This window comes from Idiotropiscis lumnitzeri, chromosome 18 (assembly GCF_059441095.1).
Source record: "Idiotropiscis lumnitzeri isolate Australia: NSW breed Sydney's pygmy pipehorse chromosome 18, RoL_Ilum_1.0, whole genome shotgun sequence".
Classification (NCBI taxonomy): domain Eukaryota; kingdom Metazoa; phylum Chordata; class Actinopteri; order Syngnathiformes; family Syngnathidae; genus Idiotropiscis; species Idiotropiscis lumnitzeri.
This window is the reverse complement of record NC_142408.1, coordinates 7,411,253-7,438,160: the sequence shown is the minus strand read 5'-3', so window position 1 is coordinate 7,438,160 and position 26,908 is coordinate 7,411,253. Positions and strand designations below refer to the sequence as shown.

The following is a 26,908-nucleotide window of genomic DNA, read 5'->3' as shown; positions in this document are numbered from 1 at the left end:
TCTCCGAAAAAACTCAAATATAAAATGTTATGATCTCTCAAGATCGCATTATTTTACTGGTACGTCCTCAAATATATGCGTTTCAAACGGGTGTTCACTGTAAATGAAACAAATCTTAAAAAACAAACAAAACAAGACAAAAAAACAACTAAAAAACGCTTCCCCTTTGATGGACGCACAAGGAAATGAGCAATACTGTCACCCAGAGGTATTTAAAGGTACTGCAGGAATTAATCGGCGTGTGACTCGTTACAAAATAAATAAATAAAAAGTATCAAATATTTGTGTGGCCAATCTTAGATGTAGTCTGGGCTTAGATCGCACGGAATTTGGCTATTAATGTGTGTTTCCCTGTCCCCCAAAAAATAATTTAATTGGTCGAAAAAGATTCGGCAAACTGAATTGAACACTTACCCGGATGCAACTTTGCATTTCAGCGTCATTACATGACTATAGTCCCTTACTTTCATTGTTTTACGTAAACGCCTTTGTAATGTCTTGTAAATTAAATGTGCTATGCAAATAAATTTTGCGTGGCTTTTTCTTGAAGGATTAACTTAATTTCTTCCTTTCTCTAGGCAAAGGTTGAGCTCGGGTCTTAGGTACCTTGTTTGATTTTGTAACTATTTAGAGGTAAAAGATGAATCATCACAATTCAGAAGCGTAACTTTGTACATAAACACATTTATTCAACCTGATATAGAATACACAAGGAAAACAATTGATAATTACACTTCCCTTTTTTATTCTAATGATGTGACACTTTGATCGCCAGTGGTCAGGAATTCCACATCATCACATGCTACAACCAACCTTGTTTATAAATTTTTATTTATATTTTCCCTTTCTTCAGAAATGATGAAAAAACAAAACAAAGTACTCCGGCAGTCATGATGCACGCGCTCTTGAAAAAAGTCACGGAATGTTGTCTTGGAAATGTAAAAAAAAAACAAAAAAAAAACAACTATCTGAACAAGAAAATGATTGCATTGTATCATTACAAAAAGTTATTTATAAGAAAAAAAAAAGTCCCAGAATTCTGTTCCCAGGCTGCTACGTGAATGAGCCATAAAAAGCAAACACAAAACACCTTGGTCCAAAAATGACCTGCTTTTCCATAAACGTGACTTCACACACAAATCTTCATGAAGAGTGAAAAAAAAAAAATCTAGAAATTGGAAACTTTACAAGGAAATATAAGGTATGAATGGGAAATTTACCACAGTAAACCGGGGAACAGGGAAAAAAACTAGTAAAATACTGAATTCAGGTACATCTCAATAATTAAAAAAAAACTTTTTTAGTCGCGCTATTGAAAAAAAATTAAATACAAATTAGACATTTTGGAAGGCAAATTCTTGCCAAATTAATAATGAAAATTCTACTTGACTGTTATCAACGCTGTCGGGCAAAAACATTGCATGTCCAAATATGGTCAACTTATTTTTTCTACGCAGTTACCCAATTCAAAGTGTTGAAAAGAGCTTAAGAGGCAATCAAGTAACTATCTCAAACACTCAACTGAGTATTGTGCAGTGTAGTTAAACTCCGCCTCTTCCATCACGGCAGTAGCCGCGCTGCATTATGTGAGATTGAAAGTCTGGATGAATCCTTTTTTCTTTTTTTTTTGTGAATAAGTAAAAATTGTTTGGGCATTTAGACTCGCATAAGCCTGTTCTGGTGAAAAAGGATTACTGAAATGCTTCAGTGCTCAAGGAACTGGTCAGCCACCAAGGTAAGCTTGCATGCAGATTTGTTTCCGACTTAGCGTAACCTTTTTAATACCAACTAAAACGATGCAGTAATGATTTTAGAGTTGCCATAATTCCAACCAACATCAACATTATTTTATATCTGAATTTCTTGAGCAGGAATTTTATTTTTTTTTGCCAGCTGGCTACAACGATCACATTTCTAAAAATAAATAAAAATATTACCGCTAATAACAATAATAATGATAATAATAATAATGTCTAATTCACTGAGATGTACCTGTACATTTAATTTATAGTACTACAATTTAACTGGTAAAAAAAGATATTGGCCAATACATTCAAATAGCATAGTAATTAAAAAAAAAAAAAGGATTCCCCCCCCCCAATAATGTCTGTTTACATTACTTTGTGCAAAAAAAGGACAATAATTTCACTTCCACTCATTGCCATTGGAAACATTTCAAAAAGTCTTGAAATTATTATACGATATGAAATGCATTTCTTAAAATATACCAGATTTTTGTTTTTTTTAAACCGCGTGATGAGTGTGGAAGCATACGATTCCAGGAAGGGCTGAAGTTTATGATGGACCCGCCAGCTGCGGTTTCCAACAATAGTTGATGAAGGGCAGTGAACAGTTGGGTCGAGTCCATTGCCAGACTTAAACCTCACAGAGCATGCATTTTGTCTGATCAAGAGAGGAATAATCACGGAAAACTAACCAAACTGAAAAAGGCTGCGGTCAAGTGGATTACGAGGATTTCAGGTTTTTTTTTTTTTTTCCAGAGAATCATTTCAATCAAGTTTTAATTGAAAATTGACTAAATGCTCAACTATGCACAGATTATTTTTGTGGTAAATCAAAATATAAAAAAAAAAAAAGCAATGATCAACTTTTCTGGCCTAGTTTCGGACATGTTATGGACTAAACCACTGAATCTTTTTTTTAGTAACTTTGTTGTTTTTCTGCGCTGTCAATTTAAAATAATGTCCTGTTTTGCAATACATGGACGGAAATCTAAGATTTTGTTTTATTTATTCAATTAATCAACAAAATAATTGAAAGTTTAATCAATGATAAAAATCGTCATCAGTTATAGCCCTAATTCAAACATTTACTGTAAGCTTTAGCTTAAGATAACGGAATGTTCTGTCTGTACAAATTGGGGTTACATCACCGCAGGCACTAAACTCCATCGCAAACCCATCGTCTGTAGTCGCGTAAATATTGCAATCCTAACAGGACCGAGACAACTGAAAAAAACAGGTGAGGATGTTTCTTAACATTTAACTTGCTCATCATTAATTAGTTACTTCTTTTTATGTATTTTTTTTCTCACACATGATAAATCACACATTTTTTTGACGTTAAGGAAAAAGTCAGGCCTGTGTCAGAAAATGGAGAGGGGAAGAAAAAAAAACATGCTGCAATGACAATGTGAAAATTAGTTGTGGAAGAAAGCCTCCATTTCGGCTCCTGGGAGTCAGATGACCCATCGACATGCTTTGAGTTCAAATTATTTCATTGACTGTTTAAATAGTGGCCCCTTGCACGGTGTGGCATGCACGGAGGAGCTGTACAAGGAAGAAGTGTGTGCGTGCGTGTGCATGTGTGTGTGTGTGTGTGTGTGAGCGCGCGCGTGTGTTCTCGTATGTCGACAAGCAGGGTGTGTGTACAAGCTCACCGCCACCGCCTCCCTGCTTTGTTTTTTTTTGTTTTTTTTTTCTCTCAACCCGGCAACCCGAGTCCAGCAGTCCTCCAGTGTTTTTTTTCTGTAAAATGTGTGCGAGGGCATCACTGGAGTTTTGTTCCGAGCTTTCGTTGCCTGTTCCTGCAACATGAGAACCAGGTGGAAATGTAAAATAAGTGGCTCTGTCGCCGAGGTCGCGATGAGCCTTACCTGGCCTCTGAGCGTGTCACCGTGTACTCGAACCACAAGATGTTGGGAATCAGGCTGGTGTCGCGAACCAGGAAGTACTCAGACACAGGCCTGGGGAAAAAAATGCCCATGTGAATATGAAATGAAAATGTCAAATTAATCTTTAAAAAAAATACATAAAGATCTTTCAAAATTAGGGCACCTACGCAATAATTTTAGAATTAAGTATTCTATTGACTACTCTGATTTATAATAAAAAAAAGCACCTGCTTTATTTAACACACTTGCGTGCTTGTGTAGCTGACCATTTTGACTCTGACGACTGTTTTTAAAATTTTGTGTTTTTTTTTAACTCAAAATATTTCAAAGTTTTTAAAGAAAAAAATACATCGATTTATTTAAATATGTTTGTAAAATCCTTTGTAATTACTAACATTACTAACTATTGTGTAGATATTCCACATTTAAAAAAATATTTTTACAGAACTGCCAATACATTTAAATGGAATACATTACTTAAAAATGTTTAATAAAGTAGAAACCGGTGACGACTTACAGCCATGTAAAAAGTTTCGTGTTGGAATGTCTTCACTCTTATTTCTTTTTAATTAAAATAATCTTAGATATTTTTTCTTCTTGGCATTACATTGCCACAAGGGACTCGATGCAACAAAAAAAAAAAAAAAAAATAAATGATTGGGACCTTTCTAGTGAGAACGTCACAGTGGTCTCACCATGCTGCTATTTTGGGGAACAACGGGGTGAGCAGCTCCTGCGTGATGAAGAACCAGACCACGCCGATGGCACTGCCCGCTACGCCACCGTACAACACTTGCCTCCACGTGTGGTACAGCAGGTACACTCTGGAAAACACAAATGGATAACCTAAAATATGACAGAAACAAGAGCGGAGACCTCCTCCAAGACGCAAACGCACATGCAGGACAATGTGAAAATGAGTGCTGGATTGCGGGGGGCGCAGACCTGCTGTAGGAGACAGCTAAGGCTATGCCCAGCAGGACGATAGACAGGACGTGTCTCCACAGAAGGTCCACGCAGCGAGCGTTGTTAGTCTGATGCATTCTGACGGCGGGAAAAAAGATACAGTCAAAATTTCAGATGTCTATGATTATGCCAAATACCTGCACAAAATTTAATTTTTACTTCCCCACTCGAAAAGATGTAAAAATCTATTGCATTGTGGATGTTATTGGCCACAAAAGAGGGAAAAGGTGTGATATTATTGACCATGGCCACATTTAATTTCGAGCACAAAAACCGACTATTTGTACAGGGGTGTGTTGACTTTTTCTAACCACACATTTGTGTCGCACTCACCTTAAATAAAGAAAAAGAAAGAAGTAAACAACAAAGAACCAGATGAGCTGGGAATGACTGGATGGCATCCCGTAGTCGGTATTCAGCATGGAATGAGCCCCTGCCCACAAATGACAGCATCACTCACGAGCCTCATTTCGGGCAGCTTGAGGTCTTTTTTTTTAGTCTTTGCGGGACACTTTGTTCTTTGTTCTCATACAACTTTGTCATAGCTTTACATCACATAAATTGTAATCTGTAAAGTAGCGTGTTTTATTTACGAATGTGTTTCATTTGATTTGCAGTCGTTTTGTGTACCTGCACATGGCCGCTGCTCTCGGATTATGTGCTTGAGCATCCAGTTCACGCCCTCGTTGAGGGTGAGCCCACCAAAGAAGGAAATCTGCAAAGACAGGCTGTTAACGCTCGCCTGTAGAAGTATAGTGGACCACCGTTTATCGTGGGGGGACATGATGCAGACCCACCCGCAAAAAGCGGAAAATATACACCATAGACAACCACTTTTTTTTTTTTAATAATAATTATTATGAATAGCTTAACCCCCCCTGCACACTTTACACACATTGGAAGTTACTACAACACACGTTGTAAGTAAGGTCTTTATTGAACATATCTCTCCCCCACACACTGTCATGAAATGCAAAACTATCGTTTCCACCACTTTGAGGAAACACAAAGAAGACTGGCTGGCTCGCAAAGTTCTCACAATAGGAAGTAAAGTGTGGTTGCTTCAAACTGAGTTGAAGTTCACTGATAGCAACTGACATAAAAACAGAAGCAAATCGACCATTGTACATTTGAACACAAAGATGTTCACTCAATCGACATTTCGACCAATGAAAAGACGCTAGCTTATTGCTATCATGAAGCCAAACGCTGTTAGGAGCTGAATGAAAATCACGTAATTGCTGCCCGCCCGGAATAGGTTGATGATTGCCTTTAGATGCAACAAGATGGCAGCAAAGCACTAATGAAGCTCCTCACTGCACATCGACATACGGTAGTTCCTTGGCGCCAGGATGCCGCGCCAAAACTTAACAAGCTCCACAACTCACGCAACGTAGTTCTTCGGCATCAAAGCAAGACTTATTTTAGACATGGCTTTGGCCTGAGTATGACAGCAAATGGGCTAGCCAAACAAATCAACTTTGATACAGCAAAGGTTCATTGCAACAACCAGAACAGTTCATGCGGGCACCACAGCGCTTGCGCCTCCCACCAACCAACCTACCGTGTGCAGCTCCCGTTTAAACATGATGAGCGTGACAAAGCCCACAAGGATGGCAATGGGCAAGAGGCTGATGTAGGCGAGCAAGTGTCCCGTCAGGTCACCTGAAACAGTAAGACACGATACAATAAATAAGACAACGCAAGATTCGGGAGCAGGGAAGACAGCAGAGGCAGCATCTGGAATCTTCAAAGCTCGTCCCCTCAAGTAGGCACTATCGAACCATGCACACCAAAACAAGCAGACATTCAAACAGATTCTTACCTCTCGCTATTAACTCCCTAAACAGTTGAGTCCGGAATGACTTTTGATACTTATACTTGTTTATCGTAGTTGCTTATTACTCTAATACAAGTATAGGTCATACTGCCGGAGACCAATTCCTTATATGTTTTACATAATTGGCCAATAAAGGTGACTCTGATTCATTCATTCATTCATTCACTAGTCCCAAATCACTTTTTATAGATTTGTACTTTTTAGTGGACATCTTACACTATAGAAAAAAAGAAACAACTTAAATACCCTTATGAAGTGATTATTTTATTCACAGTGGTTTGAGTCATTCGCTTATCCTGTACTCCCTAATCAATACTTTGTGATTTTAAGTGGACAGTGTGTGTCCATACACACACTGAATACTTATTCCATTACAAATTCACAGGGGATCTATTTCGGGCACAGAGCACAGCACATTAGTTCTTTGGTTACCTGCTCAATTTTCTATCTTTTACACATGCTGCTCATTGGGGTTGGTGCTAGCAATGCTAACAGTATCAGGCCAGTTAGCTTAGCGTCAGCGTTAGTAGCAACCCTCAAAGGAACAGTTCACTAACACGAAACACTTTGAATTTCACTTTTTTGCCATGTATTACATGTTCGAGTAGCTTAAAGGTGTGGTGTTTGTTGAATTAGATAATGAGAAATAAAAGATATTATTGACTCATCCCACAAGCTAACTTGGTAGCTTTCATTGTGCCCTTTGCAGACGAGTGCGCAAGCGCGACATCTCACAATTTGGCAACGAGGGTGACGTTCCGTGTTTCACGGCGTCGCATAATTTGGCAACCCTGGGCTACTGTTCATTTCCATTCACGGAGGGCGACACACGCAAATACGCGAAGCCGTCAACCGAGCTAGAAAAAGTCCAGTCTACTTACCCTCGGCGAACTCCACGTGTGTTAGCGATATAGACCGCCATCGAGGTGGCGCCGAGCACTGCTCTTCCAACGCCATTTTACCCGGACACAAGCACCGGGCAATCCGAGAAGATACGCCCATCGCGCAAGGCCAGCCAATGGCGAGCCATGAAGGTCTTTCGCGCCACCCACTCAGATGTTGAGGTGATGCCTGAGCCGGAAGTGCTAAAGAAGAATTATTGAATGAACAACAATGAATGAAATAAAATATAAGAACGAGAAATTTTGTAATTAGATTTTGTTAAATAATCATAAGCGTCGTAGTATTTTTTAATAAACAAAAATAACATTTAATACACATAATTATCATCAATTTACACTTTTTACAGGCATTGGAAATGAAAAAAAAGGGGGGGACATGGGGAGAACACAAAATACATTTTCCCCCTGCTTTTGGCAATTATAAATAACCACCATAGGATAAGATGTGATTAGTCTAATTTAGTTGACCACACATGAACAAATTTCCCATGCAAGACCCATAAAAACTGCACACGCAGACAAAAGCTTTAAAGGGAAAGCAGAAAAATCACAAACCATTATGCCAGGTTAAGTCTTCATATAGTTTCGTGGGTAAAATAATATCTCTTATTTACAACGTTTTTCATGTTAACCACGAGGAACATATGGCATGATTAAAGATAATGATAGGTAACAATGGCAATCATGGGCCGTCCAAGCCACACAACTCGGGCTTCGAACCTTTGCCTCCACGATGACACAGATCGCAGCGCTAAAAGAACAGGGAGCATGAAGTGTTACTGATGTAACTCCCGCGTTGCAGCTGTCATTTGTTTTGTTCTGCTTTGTTTTCCCTTGTGATTTCAAAATCAAGCTTTTGTACTTTCCCTTGCAAAGGTTCCAGTGCATTTTAAGTTCATCCTGACACTTCCCTCAAATATCCCCAACATGCTGTGAGTAAAGTAAACATTTGTCATCTGTAGGTTGAAATGGCTTTCTGTGATGTTTTATTTATGATTGCATTATAATTATTACTTTTTTTTTTCAGGCTCTCGTGCGGTCCATGTGGCCTGCGGGTTGCCTACCAGCGCACTAAACTTCATCAGGTGCACAATGGCCAGTAAACTTCAGCAGAGGAACACATGGTGCCATTCGCACTTTCACAATTCAGACTGGAATAAATAGCTGCAGTTCCACAAGATTTAAGTAGAATTTAAGAGCAAAATCTTGGAAATATGTAAATATCGAATATAAATTACGCAAACAAGTAACAACAGGCTGAGTGATATATACGTATAGGTGACGTTTGAGCAGATGCCGGTCCAGCGTCGGATGCGTCCTTCTTTCCGTGATGGACTTCTTGATAGTATCTGATAACCTGATGAGTGAGTAGGGGACATGAGAGTGAGCCCTAACATTCCACCCCGCAGTTTAGTGGGGTCCGTGCATATCGCCAGGAGGGCCCCCGTTGAGCTCCTGGAGGCCATCGATGCCCAGGTAGCCCAGCAAGATCTCACTGCGACGATGCGAGAGTTTTAAGATGTCCTCAGCCAAGCACTGCGCTGATGTAAAACGCACCTTGTCGTGGTCAAACATGTCCTTGAGGTACTGCATGATTTGTTGCTGCGGACGGCAGCAGAAGAGAAGAGACACACATTAAAGGCTCTTTTCTCGAAAATCTTTCCGTAAAAAACTATTTATCTACTATCAGGCACATTCAAACGTGCTCATCCATTCACTTTCAAAGACATTCCTTCCCTTCATGGCCTCGGAGATAGTCGGAACTTGTAAAAGTCTAACACCAAATTACGGAACTACAGGACCGCTACTACAATACAGAGTAAAAGCATTTCATTTAAAAAAGAATACAGAATGATGGAATGCGTTGCAATCACGTATTGTAGCAAAATCTGCATTTGTGTTCCGTACATTGTTGCTCGACTATTAAGTTCCGACTGATTTTGAAGTAGCCTCAAGGTGATTTGTGATATGGAGTGAGTCACGGGGTGGAGCGACTGCAAAGTGGAAGAAGCGCTTGCCGTGTGTATACAAGATGAATGTTTGAGGGAAACATTAACAGTTCATTTTTACAAAAATTTAAAATTTTTCATTGCAGGACGCCAACTTATTGTTTTTGGGACAACAGTGAACATGATAAGCATGTAAGCGCACTTTTAAACTACACACATTAAGAAGTCCTCACCTTGAAAATAGTACACACTTCGCTCAAGTGCTGCCTGGGGCCCAAAAAGCCAAAGGCTAAAACTGGGCTCACGTGCTCCGATATGGCGTAGAAGTGGGCGATAAAGCCGTCTGGAACCATGAGAAGACGTCTTTTTGCCTTCAACACCGACCAGCAAGCTGTCGCCAGAGCCTGAAACACAAACACGACCCGCTGAGATCGAAATCGTATGTAGGCATGTAGGGGTGCGCGCGTGTGCGTGTGACGATCTCACCGTCTCTTTAAAGCTGTCCGAGAGCCATTGGTTCCTAAGCACGGCCACCACGGACGAGGGCGGGTTCTCCAGATCTTCGAAGGCATCCATCAGGATGAAGTCCAGCACGATGTCGAAGAAGGTCATGCACACCACCTTTAAAATGTACATTCATGTGATCAATCCAAACATTATCACAGTGACCCCCAAAGTGCGGTACCCACTAGTTCAGGGCTCAAAAATCTGCTGATCTATCTACATACAGTACATAGATCTAATTGACCCAAGTGCAATGTGAGCCACGCCCACAACACGGCTAAGAAGCTCACCCCGCGGCCCTGCAGCTCCATCTTGGTGACAGCCCACGTCTCCTCTCGCTGGGTGTAGAGCAGCAAGTCCTCGTAGCTCTCCAGGAAAGCTTTTGGGCTCTGAACATGACAGCAAAAATATCATATCAGAATTACTGGGCGTAAAGAAGAAATGCGTAGTGCAAGGCCATCTATATTTAAGGGTTTTCTTGACAGTAAACAGAATGAAGCTCTCAAACAAATCTTTAGTAATGGTCATTGTCCCCACAGAGTAGAAAAAAACGCGTCTGTGCGTACTGTCATGAGCTATGTTTGTATGTGTTGCTGTTCCGAGTGTGACGGTCGTTTGACGGTTGAGAATTACTGTCACATCCATCCCATTTTATATTGGATCTCTACATTGTGGATTTTCTTGATCATAACCCCTTTGACAAACGCGATTCGCCGTAGTGTACTCCGAGTCAAGTGCTTCACCTTGTTCGCCTTCACCATTAAGCCGGCAATCATTTGCTTGCCTGTCTCCATGAAGAATGTGCGGTGCGTCTCGTCGAGCAACAGCACCTAAATGACAAGTGTGACAAAATGGAAAGAGAAAGTAAATGTCTTTTATGTATCTGTACTTGGTACAGTTTTCCAGTTGTTTTTCTGCCTGGCAAACGTCATCAATTCACATCAAAGTCGTGAGACTCGAGCACAGGAGTCGTCTTTTTATTTAATTATTATTTTACTCTTTTGTGTGAAAACAAAACAACAGCAGTAGTTACTTTCAATTTGTGCTCATGAGTAGTTTCACCTTACTTTCCCTTTTATTACACATCCGTTTTCCTTCTCTTGGTACTTGTGCTTTGCTTACCCTTTATTACATGTGTTAATATTCATGAGTAGTTTGACTATGTAGTGTATATGTACAGGTATGATGGTTGGTAACGTGCAAACCCACCTGGAATGCTTGTCTCACACAGTGCAGCTTGGCCAGGAAGTCTTGGTCACCGTAACATTCAAGTAGTTCAGTCCTGGCAAGATTTTAGATGATTTATTTTAATAACTAGGGAATACAATTTGCTGAAATGTAGACTGTAAGACCCGAAGGAATGGTTGGAATCAGTGGTGATACAATTTAAAAATAAATCAATAAAAATCAGTGGAATAATAATGACAAGGCTTTCTCTTCAACATTTACACAATAACACTGATGTTTTGAAGAGAAAAATGTAAATAAAGCTGTCATTTTGTCACCCTTCCTTTCCGTACCTCAGCGACCTGTAGGCCACTCTGTCCTCCCTGACGCGAGCCAAGGCTTCCTCGTAGAGAGCGGCAGGCTTTAGGAGCTGACAGGGGTCTTGTAGCGAAACGGCATCAAACATCTACACCCCAGAAATACAGAGAAAACACCACATGCGCGCTCACATTGCGGTCATCATCGTGGGCATGCCCAATAAAAAAGAGCTGACCTCAGCGGCGGAGAAGAAGGAGTCATCGGACGACACTGTGGCAGTGTCATCGTTTGCCAGCACGCGGAAACTCTCCAGGGGGGGTAAAATAAGCGTGCCCTCGCTCTCTACAGGGAGGGGTGTGTAAGGACGGGGGAGTGGGAATATACCATCAGAAGTTACGGATTACACTTGAAACAGTAACATGTTTTCATCAGAGGTCAGCATTTTACACAATTTTGCTGGTCGGTCAATCGTCATCCGTCAGTGACGAACCGAGTTGTAACCATCAGTCAGTCTGTCCGCCCGCTCACCCAGAAAAAACATAGAAGTCAGCTAAACAGTTGTCTGTCAGTGACAGACTGGTCAGTCAGTCTGACAGAATTCTCACCTCTAATTTATCATTCTCCTCAATGTGACCAAAAATGCTCACCAAATTTTTCATATATAAAATCCGGATCCCTAATCTCAAAGTAGAATTTGAGAGTAGCAACCAAAGTGAATTTTCAGACATGCAAGACCCCACCAATGTGCTGTTTTTGCACAACGATGAGGCACACTTACAAGTTTTACATTTTGCCCAAATTGGACGGGGCGCTCTATAATGCTGCGCGCCTTATTATGTGTACACCGAGTTCCAAAATCTGTCAAAGTTGTGTGATTTTGATGAGCGCTCTGCTTGACTGCCTGACTGGGAGCATTTCCTGCTGACACGCTGCTTATACAAAGGAAAGACGGATGTGACCAGTGTTGACAACTAATCAATATTCTCGCTATATTTAGTGAGTTTTCAGACCCTTCTGTATTTCACCATCTTTATGCGCTTTGTCTTGATATTTTGATCACCCCCTCCCGCAGCCCATGTATCCATTTCTCCCTTGCTCTCCGTTTATCTTACTCTGCATCTACAGCGTGTCTCTGTGTTGATAACTCTTTATTGCACTTGCTGTCTCGCTCTGGAAATTAAAGTGTCTGTGCAGATAGGAACCGTTTGAAATTTTAGATCAGCAAACCCTTTCAACCCCATGATACGTTTCATTTATTTCAGAATCTTATATCTTGAGCCTGTTTTTTTTTTTCCCGTGATGTCCTACCAAAGTCAGCCAGCACGCTGTCTGTGGGGATGCTGCCGCCGAAATCCTCCTGCAGGTGGTACGCCCGGTGTAGCAGCGTCTCCAACTTCTCAGCAAACACTTTGTGGTGAGTTTCCATCTGTATGAAACATTCAGAGCGGGGGCATTTTGCCACGTTCTGTCGACTGAAAATGACATCACAGTTGCTCAGTGCTCAGGTAGCCACCAATCATGGCTCAGCGTCTGATAACAGGTGAGTTGTGATTGGTTGTTCAACTCATATTCCACAAACGTGATGTTAATCATAATGCCGTGTATAGACTAGTGGGGCTGCATCGAAAATAATCTCGAAACGAACATTTTAGGGTTCACACAATGATGGAAAATTAACTTTTTGGTTTGTGTCTAAATCGTTTCTCAGCAATTAAATGTGAAATGCCACAAGCAAATTGACAATCTTGGAAACCTAACTGAGCAACCGTCACGAGACAAGGGACACTTACTGTGGGGACGTCTCCGCTCGCCGCCTCCTGCAGCGCCAAACTGCTGTTGCTGGCGCTCAGGTTTCTGCGGGCGTGGCGCGCATGCAGCGCCTGCTCCCATTTTTGGAGGGCCTCCTCAAACAGCTCCATGCCTGGCGAGAGCGCACAACAGAACCACCTCACTTAGTTGCAGGGGACATACTACTAAAATGGCTTGCAAGCAAACAGTTGGGGTCAGCGGAGTGCGTGCCAACCAATCAAGTGCCAAATTAAACCATGTTTCAATTCAGCTATTTGACATAATAATCATGCTCACTCAGCATTTGTGTTTGGCAATTTGTCCACTGCATGTCGCATCTGCCTAAATCGGCTACACTTATTGACCAAGTCCATTTTGGCAGCGTGGTGAATATACACGCCAATCACTATGGCTGCTTGCTTTATGACGAGTGACAGTGATGGCTTTCAGCATGCACAATTTATTTGCAGAGAGGTGAACGTCTCAAGCAGCGGACAATTATTTAGCAAGACTGAGTTGCCTCGATTTGTTCCAAAGCCTTAGCTCCGCCCCCAGCTGCGTGAAAGTCCTGCTCAGCATTTGCATGAGACAGAACCGCTTCTCGAAACTGTGTGAATTCAACCAGAGTGAGTCATGTGAATGTAAAAAGATGTTCTTTATCCTTGGTGCATTTAGACAAAAGTACATTCATGACCTTTTATCAAGAGGTCTGGAAAGTGTTTTACATTGAATGGTGCCAAAAATGTCTTCATTCTAAGTAGGAAGGATTATTTTACCCATTAAATAGAGATTCTCCGCATTGGCGTCCTCGGTGGTGGACGGCTCCCCCGCCACAGCCTCCTCGGCCTCCCACGGTGTTGGCGGGTTGACGGACTGATTTGGCGAGGTGGCAACCCGCATCTGTGGGCGGGGACATACCAAGTAAGATGGATATAAAATATATCACACATAAATATGTACACAGTGCTGAAGAAGTGGACCAGCCCTCAATGTATAGTGAGGTCTATGCCACAGCTGCTATTTTCAAAATCCAAAGAGAATGCCCTGTGGTCTCCGAATGACAAGTTGTCGTACACATAAGTAACTGTATTCATGTTGATCAGGGGTGGCCAAAGTACAACATGCCCTTAGTCCTTAGTTGATCAAAACTTACTGATGCCAGGCTGTGTGAGGAGCTCGAATGTTTACTGGGTGCCAGGGAGGAGATGCCGCTCAGTGTGTCATTGCTTCGAGTACTGGGGCTCATCACCTGTCGGCCCGTCAGCGGAACTGTGCACAATACAGCGTGGGGGAGAAAAAAAAAAAACGTCTGCTCAACACCTGTCCAAAGCGCCAATTATTCACAGTGATGGCAGGGGTAGTAAACAAACCAAGAAGATTCGGCCTGGAAGTTTGTTTGTGTGGTGTTATGGTGAAAAGGACTATAGCAAGCATTCGATGAAGCTTTGCGGCTAGCCGGCTACCTCTCTTCAACGAAGACGGCCTCCCCGTCCTGAGCAGCACTTCGGGTACGCCCACCGGGGCCTGGTCCTCTTTGGTCTTGATCGCCTGCTTCCTCTTCCTGCCGCGTCGTTTCAGTTGGTGGGCGGTGAGCGCCAACGCCACACTGCCCAACGCCGTGGCGAACAGCACTTTCTTTAAGCTTGGGCTAAGCCTCAGCTGCGAGAAGATGGACTGAGAGGGAACGATTGGATATTACTAGGGATGCAGCTATGAAATATTTTTAGAAATGAGTCCTCTACTAATTATTCTATTGGGCTAACAATTTTACTATTTTTGACATTTTGTTAGTCTAATAGCATAATCGCTTTAGTCATTCATTTCTTGTTTTTTTTTCGGAAAACAAGAAAAAAACATGGAAAAGCACATTGGTGCTTTTTACTTATTTGGAAACTTCGAAATTAAAAATGACTTCACCATATTCACCAGAAATGAGGAATACAAAAAAAAAATCTAAATATATTTTCTTTCGATTCGATAGCAAACCAATACATGCTATTAAAAAAATTGAGCTGAACAGCTTTTCCAAACCGCCATAATACCCATGATAGCAACATTTTGTAAAAATGTTTTAGCTAATGACCGATGCTGTACCATTCTTTACCTGGCCAAAAGTGGAATAGAGGAACACGGGAATCTCCGCGACTGTCATGGCCAACGCCTGTGCAATGGACACGGCCTCTGTTCTTCTCAAGGACATCTCCGGATGAGGTGAATGGCAACAGCTCTACGAAGAAACGTCAAAAAGCCTTCACCTGAAGCACCGGGGTGAGACAAGCTCAAGGGATTTGGCTTTTACTGTCCCATCATCCGTCCTGTTACCCTGCAACGCAAAAATACACCACCACAAAGTCATCACCTTGTAAAGAAGGCAACCTCCCGCAGCTCCAGACAGGGAATTAACACAAGGAGAGGTAATTAAGCATGCATTAACTATTAAGTGGGGGAAAGGTGTCCAGAAAGCAGGTACCGATAAAAATAAAGGGAAAAACACTGTGTGGGAACCATTGCTCATTCCCTAATTACATTACAAGTAATAGAAATCCCATATAGGGAATTTTACGTGCGGTGAACCCGCGTACTTCCTATTCGTGCTCTACTAGGAGATTTAAAAAAAAAAAACATGAATAATTGTAATTGCATAGAGACACCACAAGACGGCGGCAAAGCATTTAAAACAGAGATGACAACGAAGCGTCAACCCCATGCTTGTCCCATGTACACAACCGTGAACACGAATTACATAAACACTATATTCAGCAGTTAAATCCTTCACCGCACACCACCTTCACATGGGTCTACTCAATAGAATCTGCTAAAATACTAGCAAAAACTGCCGTGACATCTCGCGTGGGTAAAGAAATGTGCTTTACACAAACGGCATGAGAACATTAAACTCACCTTTTGTCATGATGAAGTTTACAAATGTAGAGGTACAGATTTCATACTAACTCAGTACATTTGTGACCATATTAAATCGAGATTGTTGTTAATTAAGTATACGATCTTAGCGTCATTTTAGGGGGGCGGTGTCTCATTAGATTTTTTTTTCCGTAAAATACGAAATGGGTTGGAAACAATTTGACAAAAAGACAAATAATTCGGCTGGCATCCCTTTTAAATGACAAACCGTTATACTCACTGCCGAAATGTTAATAGCAATGCAAAGAGGGGTTACACAACGCAAGCTAGGCGGTTAGAAACCCACCACGTGCATACTCAATCTTCACACTGTTCATTTTACATTCAAGCACATTTGAAGGAAATACAAAACCGACCAAAACAATCGGACAAGTAGACACCACTGTAAGCGACGTTAGCTTGAAAACTAGCTAGCCTAGCTCACGTCTCCTGTCACCGAACCACATCGAGTGCTAAAGACGAAAATTTTAAGGCTTTCACGGGCAAACGCCAACACGGGATCTAATCAGCAGTTTAAAAATGTGGACTATAATGGCTTCTCTAAGTACCGTGGGCATCCGAGGAGCAATGAAAGGGCATTCTTGTGTCACAGTCAGAGGGAAACCGTCCCACAGACAATTTGTGTTAGTAGCGATAGTGACACAACTGACAGCCAATTGCGCTAGGGCACGGGAAGAACTTCCGCGCTATTGACCAATCGGATAAAACATGCCTGCGTAATGTATTTCCACAATCCAATCAGGTGTGTCAGTATTAGCTCACCACGCAAAATTTCGCGCAAACCTACCGGAAGTAATTTTCGAAAGACACGAGAACGTAAAACGCGGACCCAGTTTGTCAGAAAAAAAGGTCGATATTTTTCAAAATAAAAGCACAGGACCTAACACGTGCTTTTTGACGTTTCTGTTTCCTACACGCCACTCAAAGCGTAACGCTGGAATAACAGTATTACAATTTCCGTTATTCATCAGTAAAAAACTTCGGGGCGGCTTACTTTTGTTCTCTTGCCCGTGTTTTGCTGTAGGAAACGGACCGGAAGCTCTGCCCTGACGCAACCCTTCCATTCACTACATGGGATAAAATGAGTCCCACTAAGTCACCGGGACCGATCCCGAGACTTCCAAGGCCCTGACATGAAATCTACGGTAAGAACGAGTGTCTTTGAATGCATCACGTGCACTTCATGCTCGTTGCGTTATTTGGTCAATTTTATTTGACGTATTGTGTTCGTGCACGCACACAGACGCTGCGCTGGCTTTGCGTGCTCTGCCTCCTAAGCCTGCCGGTCTTGTGGTTCGGACATATGATCAGACGGCAGGACCGTGCGCCTCCTCCCCCCGCCGCGTGGCCCAAGGACGTACTCTCGGGGTACGTCAGGATCCGGCCCGACGGTGTCGAACAGGTGACACCTTTCAAACCTATTACACTGTATTGGACTTCACCGTTTGTACGTGTGATACCGATGCAGGTGTATTCCCGGGTCCTCGATTTACGTACGCTACCGTTTTACTAACGGTGTGCAATGAACTTGTTTTCCAACAATGTAGTCCCTTGGCACCATAATTCCATAAGGTGGCAACTAAGCACTACTTTTGTCTGAATAAAGCTCCCAACTCACTTCAAAATAGTTCCTAGGCAGCGAGATACCATGAGATGGTGGCAAAGCACTACTTTTGTATAGACGAAGCTGCACAACTCATTTAAGTAAATCATTGACACGAAGATACCACGAAATGGCAGCAAGGCACTACTTTTGTCAGAATGAAGCTCCTCTACTCATTCTAACATAGTCCCTGGGCACCAAGTTACTCATTTTTAAGGTGTGTCTCACAATATAGCTCCTGTTTTTTACATGTGTTGTAGTTCCTGGACCTGCACTTCAACCAGTGTGCCCTGGTCTCCAGTTCTGGCCAGATGCGCGGTTCGGGCTTGGGCGCCGACATCGACCGAATCCCGTGTGTGATCCGAATGAACGACGCCCCCACAGCGAGCTACGAGGCCGACGTGGGTGGCCGGACCAGTGTGCGCGTGGTCTCGCACACCAGTGTGCCGCGCCTGCTCAAGGACCGACGTCACTACTTCCGAGAGGCTGTCGACACGGCGTACGTCTTCTGGGGGCCCGACAGGAACATGAGGAAGGATGGGAAAGGGGCTGTCTTCAACGCGCTGTGGAGGATCGCCGCCCAGTATCCCGGCGCGAGACTTTACACCATGACCTCTGAGAGGGTTCGGCTCTGTGACGACATGTTTCAGAATGAAACTGGGAAGAATAGGTACAGCTAGATACCATTTTCTTTGCAACCCCACGTATTAATTTGTGTTTCGGCATTCGTGGGTTAAAACTCAGCTAGCCTTTCTTTTGTGCTCAGGCCCAAACGTTAAAAACATTACATTGCCGCCATCTTGCGAAATTTTGGTGCCAAAGAACTCTGTGAGTTGGGGAGTTTCAATGAGACAAAAGTAGTGCTTTGCTGCCATTTTACTGTCAATAAACTATGACAAAGTGAGCTGAGGAGCTTCATTTAGACGTCAGTGTTACTTTGTCACCATCTTGTGCAGTTTTGTGCCAAGGTACTGTGTTGAAGTGAGTTGAGGAGTTTTTTTCTGAGACTAAAGTCGTGCCTTGCAATCATCTTGGTGCCACTAAACTAAGTTGAAGTGAGTTGATGAGCTTCATTTAGACAAAAGTATTACTTTGCCAACATCTTCGGGCATGTTGGTGCAAAAATAATGTGCCGAAGTGAGTTGAGATAAAAATAGTGCTTTGCTGCCATCTTGTGGCATCCTGTGCCAATGAACTATGTTGAGGCGAGTTGAGGAGCTTCAATTAAAAAATCTTGTGCCAATAAATTATGCCTAAGTAAGATGGGGAGGTTCACTCAGAGAAAAAAAAAGACATTTATTATCATTATTTAGACAACAACCAATAATTCAAATATTCATATTGATCTAATGGATTTGTTTTCAAAATGAAATTCAGTAGGGTATGCATTACAGTCAATGATCAAAGGATGTGAGAATGAGCAGTACATTTCTGCTTTTGCCTTTTGTCTTGAAACTTTCCTTCAGAATCAAGTCTGGAGCGTACCTCAGCACGGGATTCTTCACGATGATTCTGGCTATGGAGATGTGCGAGCGTATCCAAGTTTATGGGATGATAAACGCCGACTACTGCAGGTCAGTCGCATCGCATATGGTTTGACTAGCACTAGCTACTACTCGACTTGAAATAAATCGTGCTTGCTACAGTGCAGATTATGCTCAAATCGATTTTCTCCATAAACGGTCTATTTCACTTGCTTCCTGAGAGTCAAACCACCTGTCAGTTTATTCCCATAAATTGTCATGAAAGGTTTTCAACTTTTGAAATGTTGAAACTAATCAAGAACCGTATTTGATGTCCCGCCCTGCCTGTGGTCAGGCGGAATAATCACAGAGCGGCGCTGTACCACTACTACGACCGTGCGGCATCGGACGAGTGCCTAATGTACAAGGTCCACGAGCGCAAGCAGCGTGGCGGCCATCGCTTCATCACAGAGAAGGCCATCTACGCCAAGTGGGCAGTGCGCCATAAAATGGCGTTCACGCACCCCTCGTGGGATTTGTGAACCGGCTCATCACTCGTATTTCAGCTTTTTTATTCAAATTTATGCACAAAACCTGAATGGCTGAATTTTACCAAAATGATTTTTTGGGGATATCCTTGATGAACAGTTTAAGGTCCTCACTGGTTACAATTCAGTGCACTAGTTGGCTTATATCCATCTATCCATTATATGAACTGCTTCTCATCACGCGAGTCACAGGTGTGCTGGAGACAATCGCAGCAGTAGATTAATAGTTTCAGTGGATTTTAGTGCAATGTTGAACCTGAGAATGTTTTTTTTAATTGACATGTTTTTGTTTTTAACTTTCATTTTGAATATATTTAATGTAGAAATGAAGATACAAACAAAAAATATATGTTTTTTTTTTCATTTTTCTTATTTTTATTTTTGATAGTGAAATTGCAAGTTTTAATTTACAAATTAAAAAAAAAGTATTAGATTGGAATCTGGAGCCAAATAAATGAAAATATGTTGGGTTTTCTTCATGATTTTTTCTTTGTATTTTAATTCGGAATATTTTTGGTATTTTTTTCTAAAAGGGAAAAAAAAATAAAAAAATATGGCACTCTGAGTTGAAGTTCACTGTCAAAGTAAACATAAGACAATGCGAATTACAGGTTAGCCTAATGTCATTGTTGCTTCAAGCCTGCTAGCTTAATGCTAATGCTAATACAAAATACCATAATAATGCAGAGAATCAATTTGGTGACGTTGGAACCATTTTAAGCCACAGATATTTGAACACCATTAGCAGAGCAAGCCATGTAGACCGATATAACAATACACACAGACATGTATTCTTTATCCTCCGTGAAGGACTAATATTAATGAGGCTTACCACAAAGTTTTGCGTGTTTGTATCATACTGCCTCAGAGAGGCTAAGGCACACCACAAGTAGTAGCACATTGACCCACCAAATTGAAGCAAAAAGTGTGAGAAAAACAGTTTAACTCTTACATTCTGTTTCACGATGTCATGACTGTCATTATAGAGTGCTATTTTTCTTATCCAAACACAGAAATATGTGTATGTGTGTTTTTAAATCACAACTCAACACAATTTGAGCTTATTATTTGTAGCCATTTGTGTGACTAACACTGAAACCATGGCAGGAAGGAAGGAAGAGCTTCAAGGTCGAGCTCTGTTGCTTCGGCATGAGGGTTGTTTTTTTTTTTTTTCCCTCCCAGAGTCGGGAAACACTCAGAAGTCGCCTGCGAGGGCTTCGAGAGGTTCTGGGATCCACCCATTAAAATTGGAACGTCCATAACTAACTGTCATCTGGAATTTTATGCTCCGAGAAAGTTGTTTTTTACATTTTTGTATTTTACGTGCCAATGGCTGACAATGCCAGACACCAGTTCAACAGGTTACTCAAAGTCCTTAAACACACAGCTGCAACATGCGTGGTAAGTCAGTGCTTTTGTCTTCTCTAAAAACAAGTTAGTTTGAGATGATTTTAAAGTTGGTTAGGGTCAGAGGCAAAACGTTTTGTAAAAATATCTCAACACAGTATTCTGATTAAAATTGCCTTCATGGAATATTCGAATATAATATTGCTGCCTATCGTCGCGAAGGTTGAAGGTGTGGTGGAGCCTTTCCCAGCCGTCTTCGGGCTGAAGGCAGGGCACACTCTGAACTGATTTCCAGACAATTGCAGGGTACACAAAGATGAACAATCATTCGCATTCACACCTAGGGACAATTTAAGGTGTTCAATGAACCAGTGGGTCCGAGTGAGTCAAACGGCATAGAAAACGGACTTATTGATGCAACGTCATGAGCAGGTGCCGTTCACCTGACATGCAGCTAAATAAATAAAACTAAAACTGTTGCGTACCTTTCAGACCTCAATGACGTCTTCCAAATTGTTATTTCATCGATCACCACACAGTACGTTTGTATTTTTTTATGACAATCTTTATGAATAAGGCTGAGGGTCGAGGCTTGAACCGTACCGAGATTGCGGCCGGAGGGCGGGGGACTGAACCCCCGCCCCCCCCGGTTCTCAGTGTCCTTCTTTCGTTTCGCCATTTTTGATGGGTATCAGAAAGTTGACACTTGCTGTTATGATAATCCCTGCTGGTGAATAATGAAATGAGGCGGCCTTGCGCAGCATGCTCCCATCTCCCGCTCAGCACGCCACCGTTGCATTCTGGGAAATGTAGTTTTAGCGCATGTGAAACACCAGCGGCCTGCGGGCCGGTTTTAAAAATGAATTAATATCATCATACAAGCTTTCCCTATGGAATAAGCTTCCATTAAATGTCACAGCCCCCCCTCTGTCCACTTTCAAAACTCGTTTGAAGACACATTTTTATTTCTTAGCTTTCGACTCCACATGAGACTGTCGCCGTTCTGCTGTTCTTCTGGTATCTATTGCTTGTCTTTTAATCTGTGTGCTTTATTACAGCTCCAGCTGTTACTTTCTGCAGTTATAAATAAAGAACTGCACACATGGAGAAATACAAAATAAAAACATAAATAGGTTCTTTCAACGTCCTAATACAAGGTATAAAACACGACTTCAAAAGTGTTTCTTCTTGAGGGGGCTTTGATCACTTGCCGCAGCGCGATAGCTCCGGTCCTGTCCGTCCGCTGACGTCAGCGAGTGAATGTCGTACTTGCAGCATAACGGACTGGGCTGCACCGGAAAACAACCTCGAGCTGCTACGCCTTCACCAAAAAACAACAACAACACCTCCACCACGAGAGCCCGACGAGGCGTCGCGCAGTCGCAACCCGCATTGTGACCGCTTCGCATCGCGCAACAAAAACGTAAAACAAAAACCTTATTAAGATTCGCGGGAATCTCGCTGAGTTGACCACGGGGCGGCTGAGTGAGTAACATGGTAATTTCTCTCATTTCTTGCCATATATGCGATTGGGGTTGACTTGAACACGATGTGAGCATGTTTACTGAGGAGGGGGGTTGCTTTGCATTGACTATGGCCGAACATGAGCCCTTGAATAAATACCGCTCCCCATTTTGCCCCCCTCCCCACATATGCTTCACCACGGACAGCGTGTCCACACACACTTAAAAGGATGGCTTTGAAGGTATGACACACACACACGGACACGCACACGCACACGCACGCGCAGGGTGCGGCCCGCGCATCCCATCGCTTGATTGATGACATCCATGGTCAGGGAGGTAAAAATGAAATAAAATAAAATGGTGTAGATAGCTTTCAACTGGAAATGTTTATGCATTTACAATGTAGGAATAGCCAAAAATGTAAAAAAAAATTAAATAAATAAAAATAATATTAATATGAGAGCCATATTCAGAAGGCATGAATAGAAATTTAAAATGTTTACAAAGATTTCAATATTGTTTTGTGTTGCATATTACACCATATGGAAAGCGCTTTGTAACAGCTCCAACTGTTGTGAAATGCACTATATTAATGAAGTTGTATTGTATTGTATATCCACTGTATAGTTTTAAGCTGTAATATCAACATTTCCCACTAGATGGCATACACTGCCTCATTGCGCTTGCACTTGGTATTATACTGCCCTATTGTAACGTGTGAGTAGGCCCGTTATTTTGGGGCGATTTTGAATGACATGCACGACAAACATATAAACTCATTAATAACAAAAATATGAGTGATTAATTTATTTCCACTTGAAACATAAACCGCGACATAGACAACTGTTTGGATGGTTTTAATTCCCTAACTTTTGTCTTTTCAGGCGGAAGTGCAGACCCGGCAGGCGGCGATCGTGGCAGCCATCTTCATCCTGATGATGCTGTTCATCTTGTACAATTCCAGCTCCAGCACCAGCCAGGAGGCCTTTGTGCCCTTCCACCTGGCCAAAAATCACACGCCCAAGACCAGAAACTTCAAGACGTGGGCCACCGTAGACGACTATGTGCCGGTCTACGGCGACAGGGTAAGCACCACCACGTTGTTGCTGGCGGTGGGAAGTAAGCAAATACAAAGACATCCTTACTCTTAAGTAGATTTTCAGTAATGCATCTGTACTACTGCTGTCAAATATTTTCAGAATCGTTCGTTCTACTGATTATCCGCGGATTAATCGAATAATGAGATAATTGCTTTTGACTGCAGAAATATTAGATACTGTCGAATTACGATCACTGTTCCCGCTTAAACTTTTTGGGAATTGCATTTATTAAGTAAGTCGATTAAATCGTTTTAGCTGCGATTTGTACTTAACTTTGTGAAGTGCACTTGTTGCGTTTACTCCCTACAACTAAAAACATCTGTACTTTTCACATCTTATTTTGGTCAAATAGGCTCAGCATGTTTTCAACCTTTTTTTTTTAAATCACATTTGAGTTGTTTCATCATTCCAACCCAAAATACTTCTTCTGTCGACTTTTTACTTTTACTTCCTATGAATGAAAACATCTGTACTTTCTTCTTACTTTGGTTCAACAACCTGTCAGTTTTTTTTTTTTCAATCACCGCACGTGACAATAGAACATCATAAAAGTACAGAAATCAAGAGGGGCAAAGTAAACTGCCATTGAATGCTTTTGGGTACCAGAAACATTTTTGGCATGTGCTTTGTCTCGTGCCAGGGAACCACCGCATACTGAAATGATTCTGAGTTCATCAAAATTTACTGACAAATGTACTTGATGGGTTTAATATTGGCATTAAGCAAACAACTTTTGGACAAAATTATATTGCTGTTGCTACAGTCCCGCAAGCATTTGCCTATATTGCCAATGTGCAAGCCAGCCCTGAGTTGTATTCGTGTGTGGGATGTGTGCTTTAAGGGGCGTGGCCTGAGCGAGTGACATCAGGGGCGTCTGCGTATATTATACTTATTAAAAATCATGCAATGATGACATAATTAAATAAAATTGTAAAGACTCCTTAAGATGTGCATGCCTTGGCCACCGGGGGGCGATATATGACAGATATTCTGTACTGGAAGCTCAGTCACTCTGTAATGTATGGCAGTAATAGTCATTCTTCACAGAGGATAAAGAATATATAATTCTGAGTGTTGTTATAATACGTATATGCACATTGCTGCAGTTTGTAAAAAAAAAAAAATACAAATAAATGGCTTAACTCATTTACTGCCATTGACGGCTACAGACGTCAAAGATCGTTTTTTTTTTCACTCGGCTGGTAGCATATGAGTTGAACAACAGGTCGTATCAGGAAAAACACCCCCTTGTATATTTTGTGTCACTTTCTTTGGCCACTTGTGTTTATGAGTAATGATTGTCACCCTTGTGGGCAGAAAATGACCCGGCGCTGCCACCACTGCGCCGTGGTCAGCAGCTCCAGCCACATACTGGGCACCAAAGCGGGCAAAGAGATCGATAGCAGCGAGTGCGTGATCCGCATGAACGACGCGCCCACGGTGCATTACGAGGCAGACGTTGGCAAGCGCACCACGCTGCGGGTGATAGCACACTCCAGCCTCTACCGGGTGGTCCGGCACCCCAACGAGCTCATGGTGGTGGGCGTCGACAGCCAGTACGATGTCATCATCTGGGGACCCCCGGTAAAACTGGCAAAGGACTGGAAAACAATCAGAGACATCCAGAGGCTCAGCTCCACCAACAAGCAGGTGTCGTGTTTTACCGTCGCGCCTGAAAAAATGTACAGATTCGACAAGCTCTTCCAACTGGAGACGGGTCAAGACAGGTAAGCCTTTTGGTGGTTGTTTGCAAGTTTGTGACTTCACTTTGGAGTCAGACAGTCGTCCAGGAAATGTCTGCAGTTGGTTGGCGCAAAATATTGCACTCACCGTTACATGTAAGAGGACATAACTGCTATTCTGGCCTCTTGGGCTATATGAGTTCATTTGAAGATTCTGCCAGGAAGCGTGTAAATTCACAAGACATCGCACCCCACACATGCATGTTTCGATTGTGAAGTTAGTGATATTGCCCTCTGGGATGAAATTTTCGACTTAAAACATTTACAACAACTTCTAAATGCCAGACCATGCTGCATAAACATTCGCCTGCCGAATATTAGCGCCTCCTTTCGCTTCAACATTGTTCCTTGGCCTCAAGAAGGCACTAAAACACATTTTATATTGAAGAGCGCCCGCCTGTCGCATCATTGGGAATTTTAGAAAGAGCACAAAAACAGGAAATATGTCGAATGAGCAGTAAAGACCATCGGTTAAAAAAAAAAAAAACAACAACCCACGTGAGGGTGAATTTGTTAGTATAGACTAGAGAGGAAGCTGCAAGGATTGTGCAAACTATGATCCCACATAATTTAAATCAATCCACCTCCAACACGACAGTTTATATTTGCTTGTAGCTGCCACAAGATGGCAGCAAAGCCTGACTTTTCTATTTGACTGAATGTCTGGCATTACTGTAATGTCCGAACGGTTCTCTGGGATAGCCTAGTTGTCGTCTCAAGGTTTTCTTTCTGTTTAGGCAAAACTCGAACTCGTGGCTGAGCACAGGCTGGTTCACCATGATCATCGCCATCGAAATATGTGACTTTATCAAAGTGTACGGGATGGTTCCGCCCAGTTACTGCGGGTGAGTATCACTGTGCGTTTTCCTGTCCTGTCAGCCATGGATTCTTTGCACTCTACTCTTGAACCGAAACTGAATTTTCAAAACACCCTTGAAGGAAGTTCATCTTTGAAGACCCACTAAAAACTAAACTGACCCTATAGTTTGGTTTGGAACCCAAACGGCAGACCTCCTGTCTCTTTTCAGCCATAGCTTCTTGAGACTGTTTTTGTGGGTCCATTCAGGATAGTCATGTATACAAAATTTCATGTTGCTAAGTAAAACATGCTTTGGGGGCAGAATTCAAACTCCAAAAACCTTTATTTTTTGCAGGAACCAGACAGGAACCAAGAAGCTGCCGTACCACTACTACAAGCCGCGGGGTTCTGATGAGTGTTTGACATACATGCGGAACCAGAACAACCACAAAGGGAGTCACCACCGCTTCATCACCGAAAAGCAGATGTTCAGCCGCTGGGCGAATCGGTACAACATCACATTCGTTCATCCCACGTGGTAAGACAATTTCCTCACGGAAAACAGCCACTTTCAGGGATGTCTTCAAAGAACGGCGGCAGAAAGAAAAAAAAATGGCTACCGATGTGTGGAATGTTTTCTTGTTTTGGTTTTTTGCAGTATTTTAAATTTCAGGAATTTGTTAAATTAGTAACTTTCCATGGGAGTAAAACAATTTACAAAAAGTGAAGTTTGGCTCTTGCTTGGGAATTTACATATAATGTGATACTTTGCCTTGCAAGTTTCATTTGTTCCATTATGAAGTCCGTTTCTCAATTTACCTCTATTTTTCCCCATTGATTTTTTTTTCTT

General features: G+C 42.1%; 4 protein-coding genes across 7 annotated transcripts; 2 read left to right on the top strand and 2 right to left on the bottom strand.

Annotated features, from left to right (window-relative positions):
- Positions 1-1,624: 1,624 nt before the first annotated feature.
- Positions 1,625-7,442, bottom strand: dolpp1 (dolichyldiphosphatase 1). The gene is made up of 8 exons (XM_088282202.1): positions 7,322-7,442; positions 6,165-6,265; positions 5,231-5,315; positions 4,934-5,033; positions 4,580-4,678; positions 4,330-4,458; positions 3,617-3,706; positions 1,625-3,547 (listed from the first exon to the last, which is right to left on the bottom strand). Exons 1-8 carry the CDS (start codon positions 7,440-7,442, stop codon positions 3,511-3,513), a joined length of 762 nt encoding a protein of 253 aa, XP_088138328.1. The 3' UTR covers positions 1,625-3,510.
- Positions 7,443-7,624: 182 nt separating this feature from the next.
- miga2 (mitoguardin 2) lies at positions 7,625-16,707 on the bottom strand. 2 transcript variants are annotated; one of them, XM_088281703.1, is made up of 15 exons: positions 16,539-16,707; positions 15,173-15,391; positions 14,532-14,742; positions 14,222-14,337; positions 13,845-13,968; positions 13,071-13,201; positions 12,589-12,706; positions 11,516-11,622; positions 11,316-11,428; positions 11,005-11,077; positions 10,539-10,625; positions 10,086-10,184; positions 9,778-9,912; positions 9,525-9,695; positions 7,625-8,944 (listed from the first exon to the last, which is right to left on the bottom strand). In XM_088281703.1, exons 2-15 carry the CDS (start codon positions 15,266-15,268, stop codon positions 8,753-8,755), a joined length of 1,773 nt encoding a protein of 590 aa, XP_088137829.1. In that variant the 5' UTR covers positions 15,269-15,391; positions 16,539-16,707; the 3' UTR covers positions 7,625-8,752. The 2 variants fall into 2 exon arrangements, with proteins under 2 accessions (XP_088137829.1, XP_088137830.1); XM_088281704.1 differs by lacking the exon at positions 16,539-16,707 and adding an exon at positions 15,970-16,532.
- Positions 16,708-16,873: 166 nt separating this feature from the next.
- Positions 16,874-19,708, top strand: st6galnac4 (ST6 (alpha-N-acetyl-neuraminyl-2,3-beta-galactosyl-1,3)-N-acetylgalactosaminide alpha-2,6-sialyltransferase 4). The gene is made up of 5 exons (XM_088281705.1): positions 16,874-17,135; positions 17,234-17,392; positions 17,854-18,263; positions 19,060-19,167; positions 19,412-19,708. The coding sequence occupies exons 1-5, from the start codon at positions 17,124-17,126 to the stop codon at positions 19,596-19,598; spliced, it is 876 nt and encodes a 291-aa protein (XP_088137831.1). The 5' UTR covers positions 16,874-17,123; the 3' UTR covers positions 19,599-19,708.
- A 1,064-nt stretch (positions 19,709-20,772) lies between these two features.
- Positions 20,773-26,786, top strand: st6galnac6 (ST6 (alpha-N-acetyl-neuraminyl-2,3-beta-galactosyl-1,3)-N-acetylgalactosaminide alpha-2,6-sialyltransferase 6). 3 transcript variants are annotated; one of them, XM_088281133.1, is made up of 6 exons: positions 22,212-22,448; positions 22,622-22,656; positions 23,302-23,502; positions 24,835-25,244; positions 25,997-26,104; positions 26,414-26,786. In XM_088281133.1, exons 2-6 carry the CDS (start codon positions 22,645-22,647, stop codon positions 26,598-26,600), a joined length of 918 nt encoding a protein of 305 aa, XP_088137259.1. In that variant the 5' UTR covers positions 22,212-22,448; positions 22,622-22,644; the 3' UTR covers positions 26,601-26,786. The 3 variants fall into 3 exon arrangements, with proteins under 3 accessions (XP_088137258.1, XP_088137259.1, XP_088137260.1); XM_088281132.1 differs by lacking the exons at positions 22,212-22,448; positions 22,622-22,656 and adding an exon at positions 20,773-21,005; XM_088281134.1 differs by lacking the exon at positions 22,622-22,656.
- The last annotated feature ends 122 nt before the right edge of the window (positions 26,787-26,908 follow it).

Excerpts from the sequence above, each read along its gene's own strand:
- st6galnac6 (XM_088281132.1), top strand. The coding sequence starts at position 20,934 with ATGGCTGACAATGCCAGACACCAGTTCAACAGGTTACTCAAAGTCCTT. Across the intron at positions 21,006-23,301 it reads ACACAGCTGCAACATGCGTG|GCGGAAGTGCAGACCCGGCA; the intron begins GTAAGTCAGTGC and ends TTGTCTTTTCAG. Across the intron at positions 25,245-25,996 it reads CTGGAGACGGGTCAAGACAG|GCAAAACTCGAACTCGTGGC; the intron begins GTAAGCCTTTTG and ends CTTTCTGTTTAG.
- st6galnac4 (XM_088281705.1), top strand. Across the intron at positions 17,393-17,853 it reads GGCCCGACGGTGTCGAACAG|TTCCTGGACCTGCACTTCAA; the intron begins GTGACACCTTTC and ends CATGTGTTGTAG. Across the intron at positions 18,264-19,059 it reads AATGAAACTGGGAAGAATAG|AATCAAGTCTGGAGCGTACC; the intron begins GTACAGCTAGAT and ends ACTTTCCTTCAG.
- dolpp1 (XM_088282202.1), bottom strand. The coding sequence starts at position 7,442 with ATGGGCGTATCTTCTCGGATTGCCCGGTGCTTGTGTCCGGGTAAAATG. Across the intron at positions 6,266-7,321 it reads ACACGTGGAGTTCGCCGAGG|GTGACCTGACGGGACACTTG; the intron begins GTAAGTAGACTG and ends TTACTGTTTCAG. Across the intron at positions 4,679-4,933 it reads TTTCTTTTTCTTTATTTAAG|AATGCATCAGACTAACAACG; the intron begins GTGAGTGCGACA and ends TCCCGCCGTCAG.
- miga2 (XM_088281703.1), bottom strand. The coding sequence starts at position 15,268 with ATGTCCTTGAGAAGAACAGAGGCCGTGTCCATTGCACAGGCGTTGGCC. Across the intron at positions 11,623-12,588 it reads CAGCGTGCTGGCTGACTTTG|AGAGCGAGGGCACGCTTATT; the intron begins GTAGGACATCAC and ends CCCTCCCTGTAG. Across the intron at positions 9,913-10,085 it reads TGGAGCTGCAGGGCCGCGGG|GTGGTGTGCATGACCTTCTT; the intron begins GTGAGCTTCTTA and ends TACATTTTAAAG.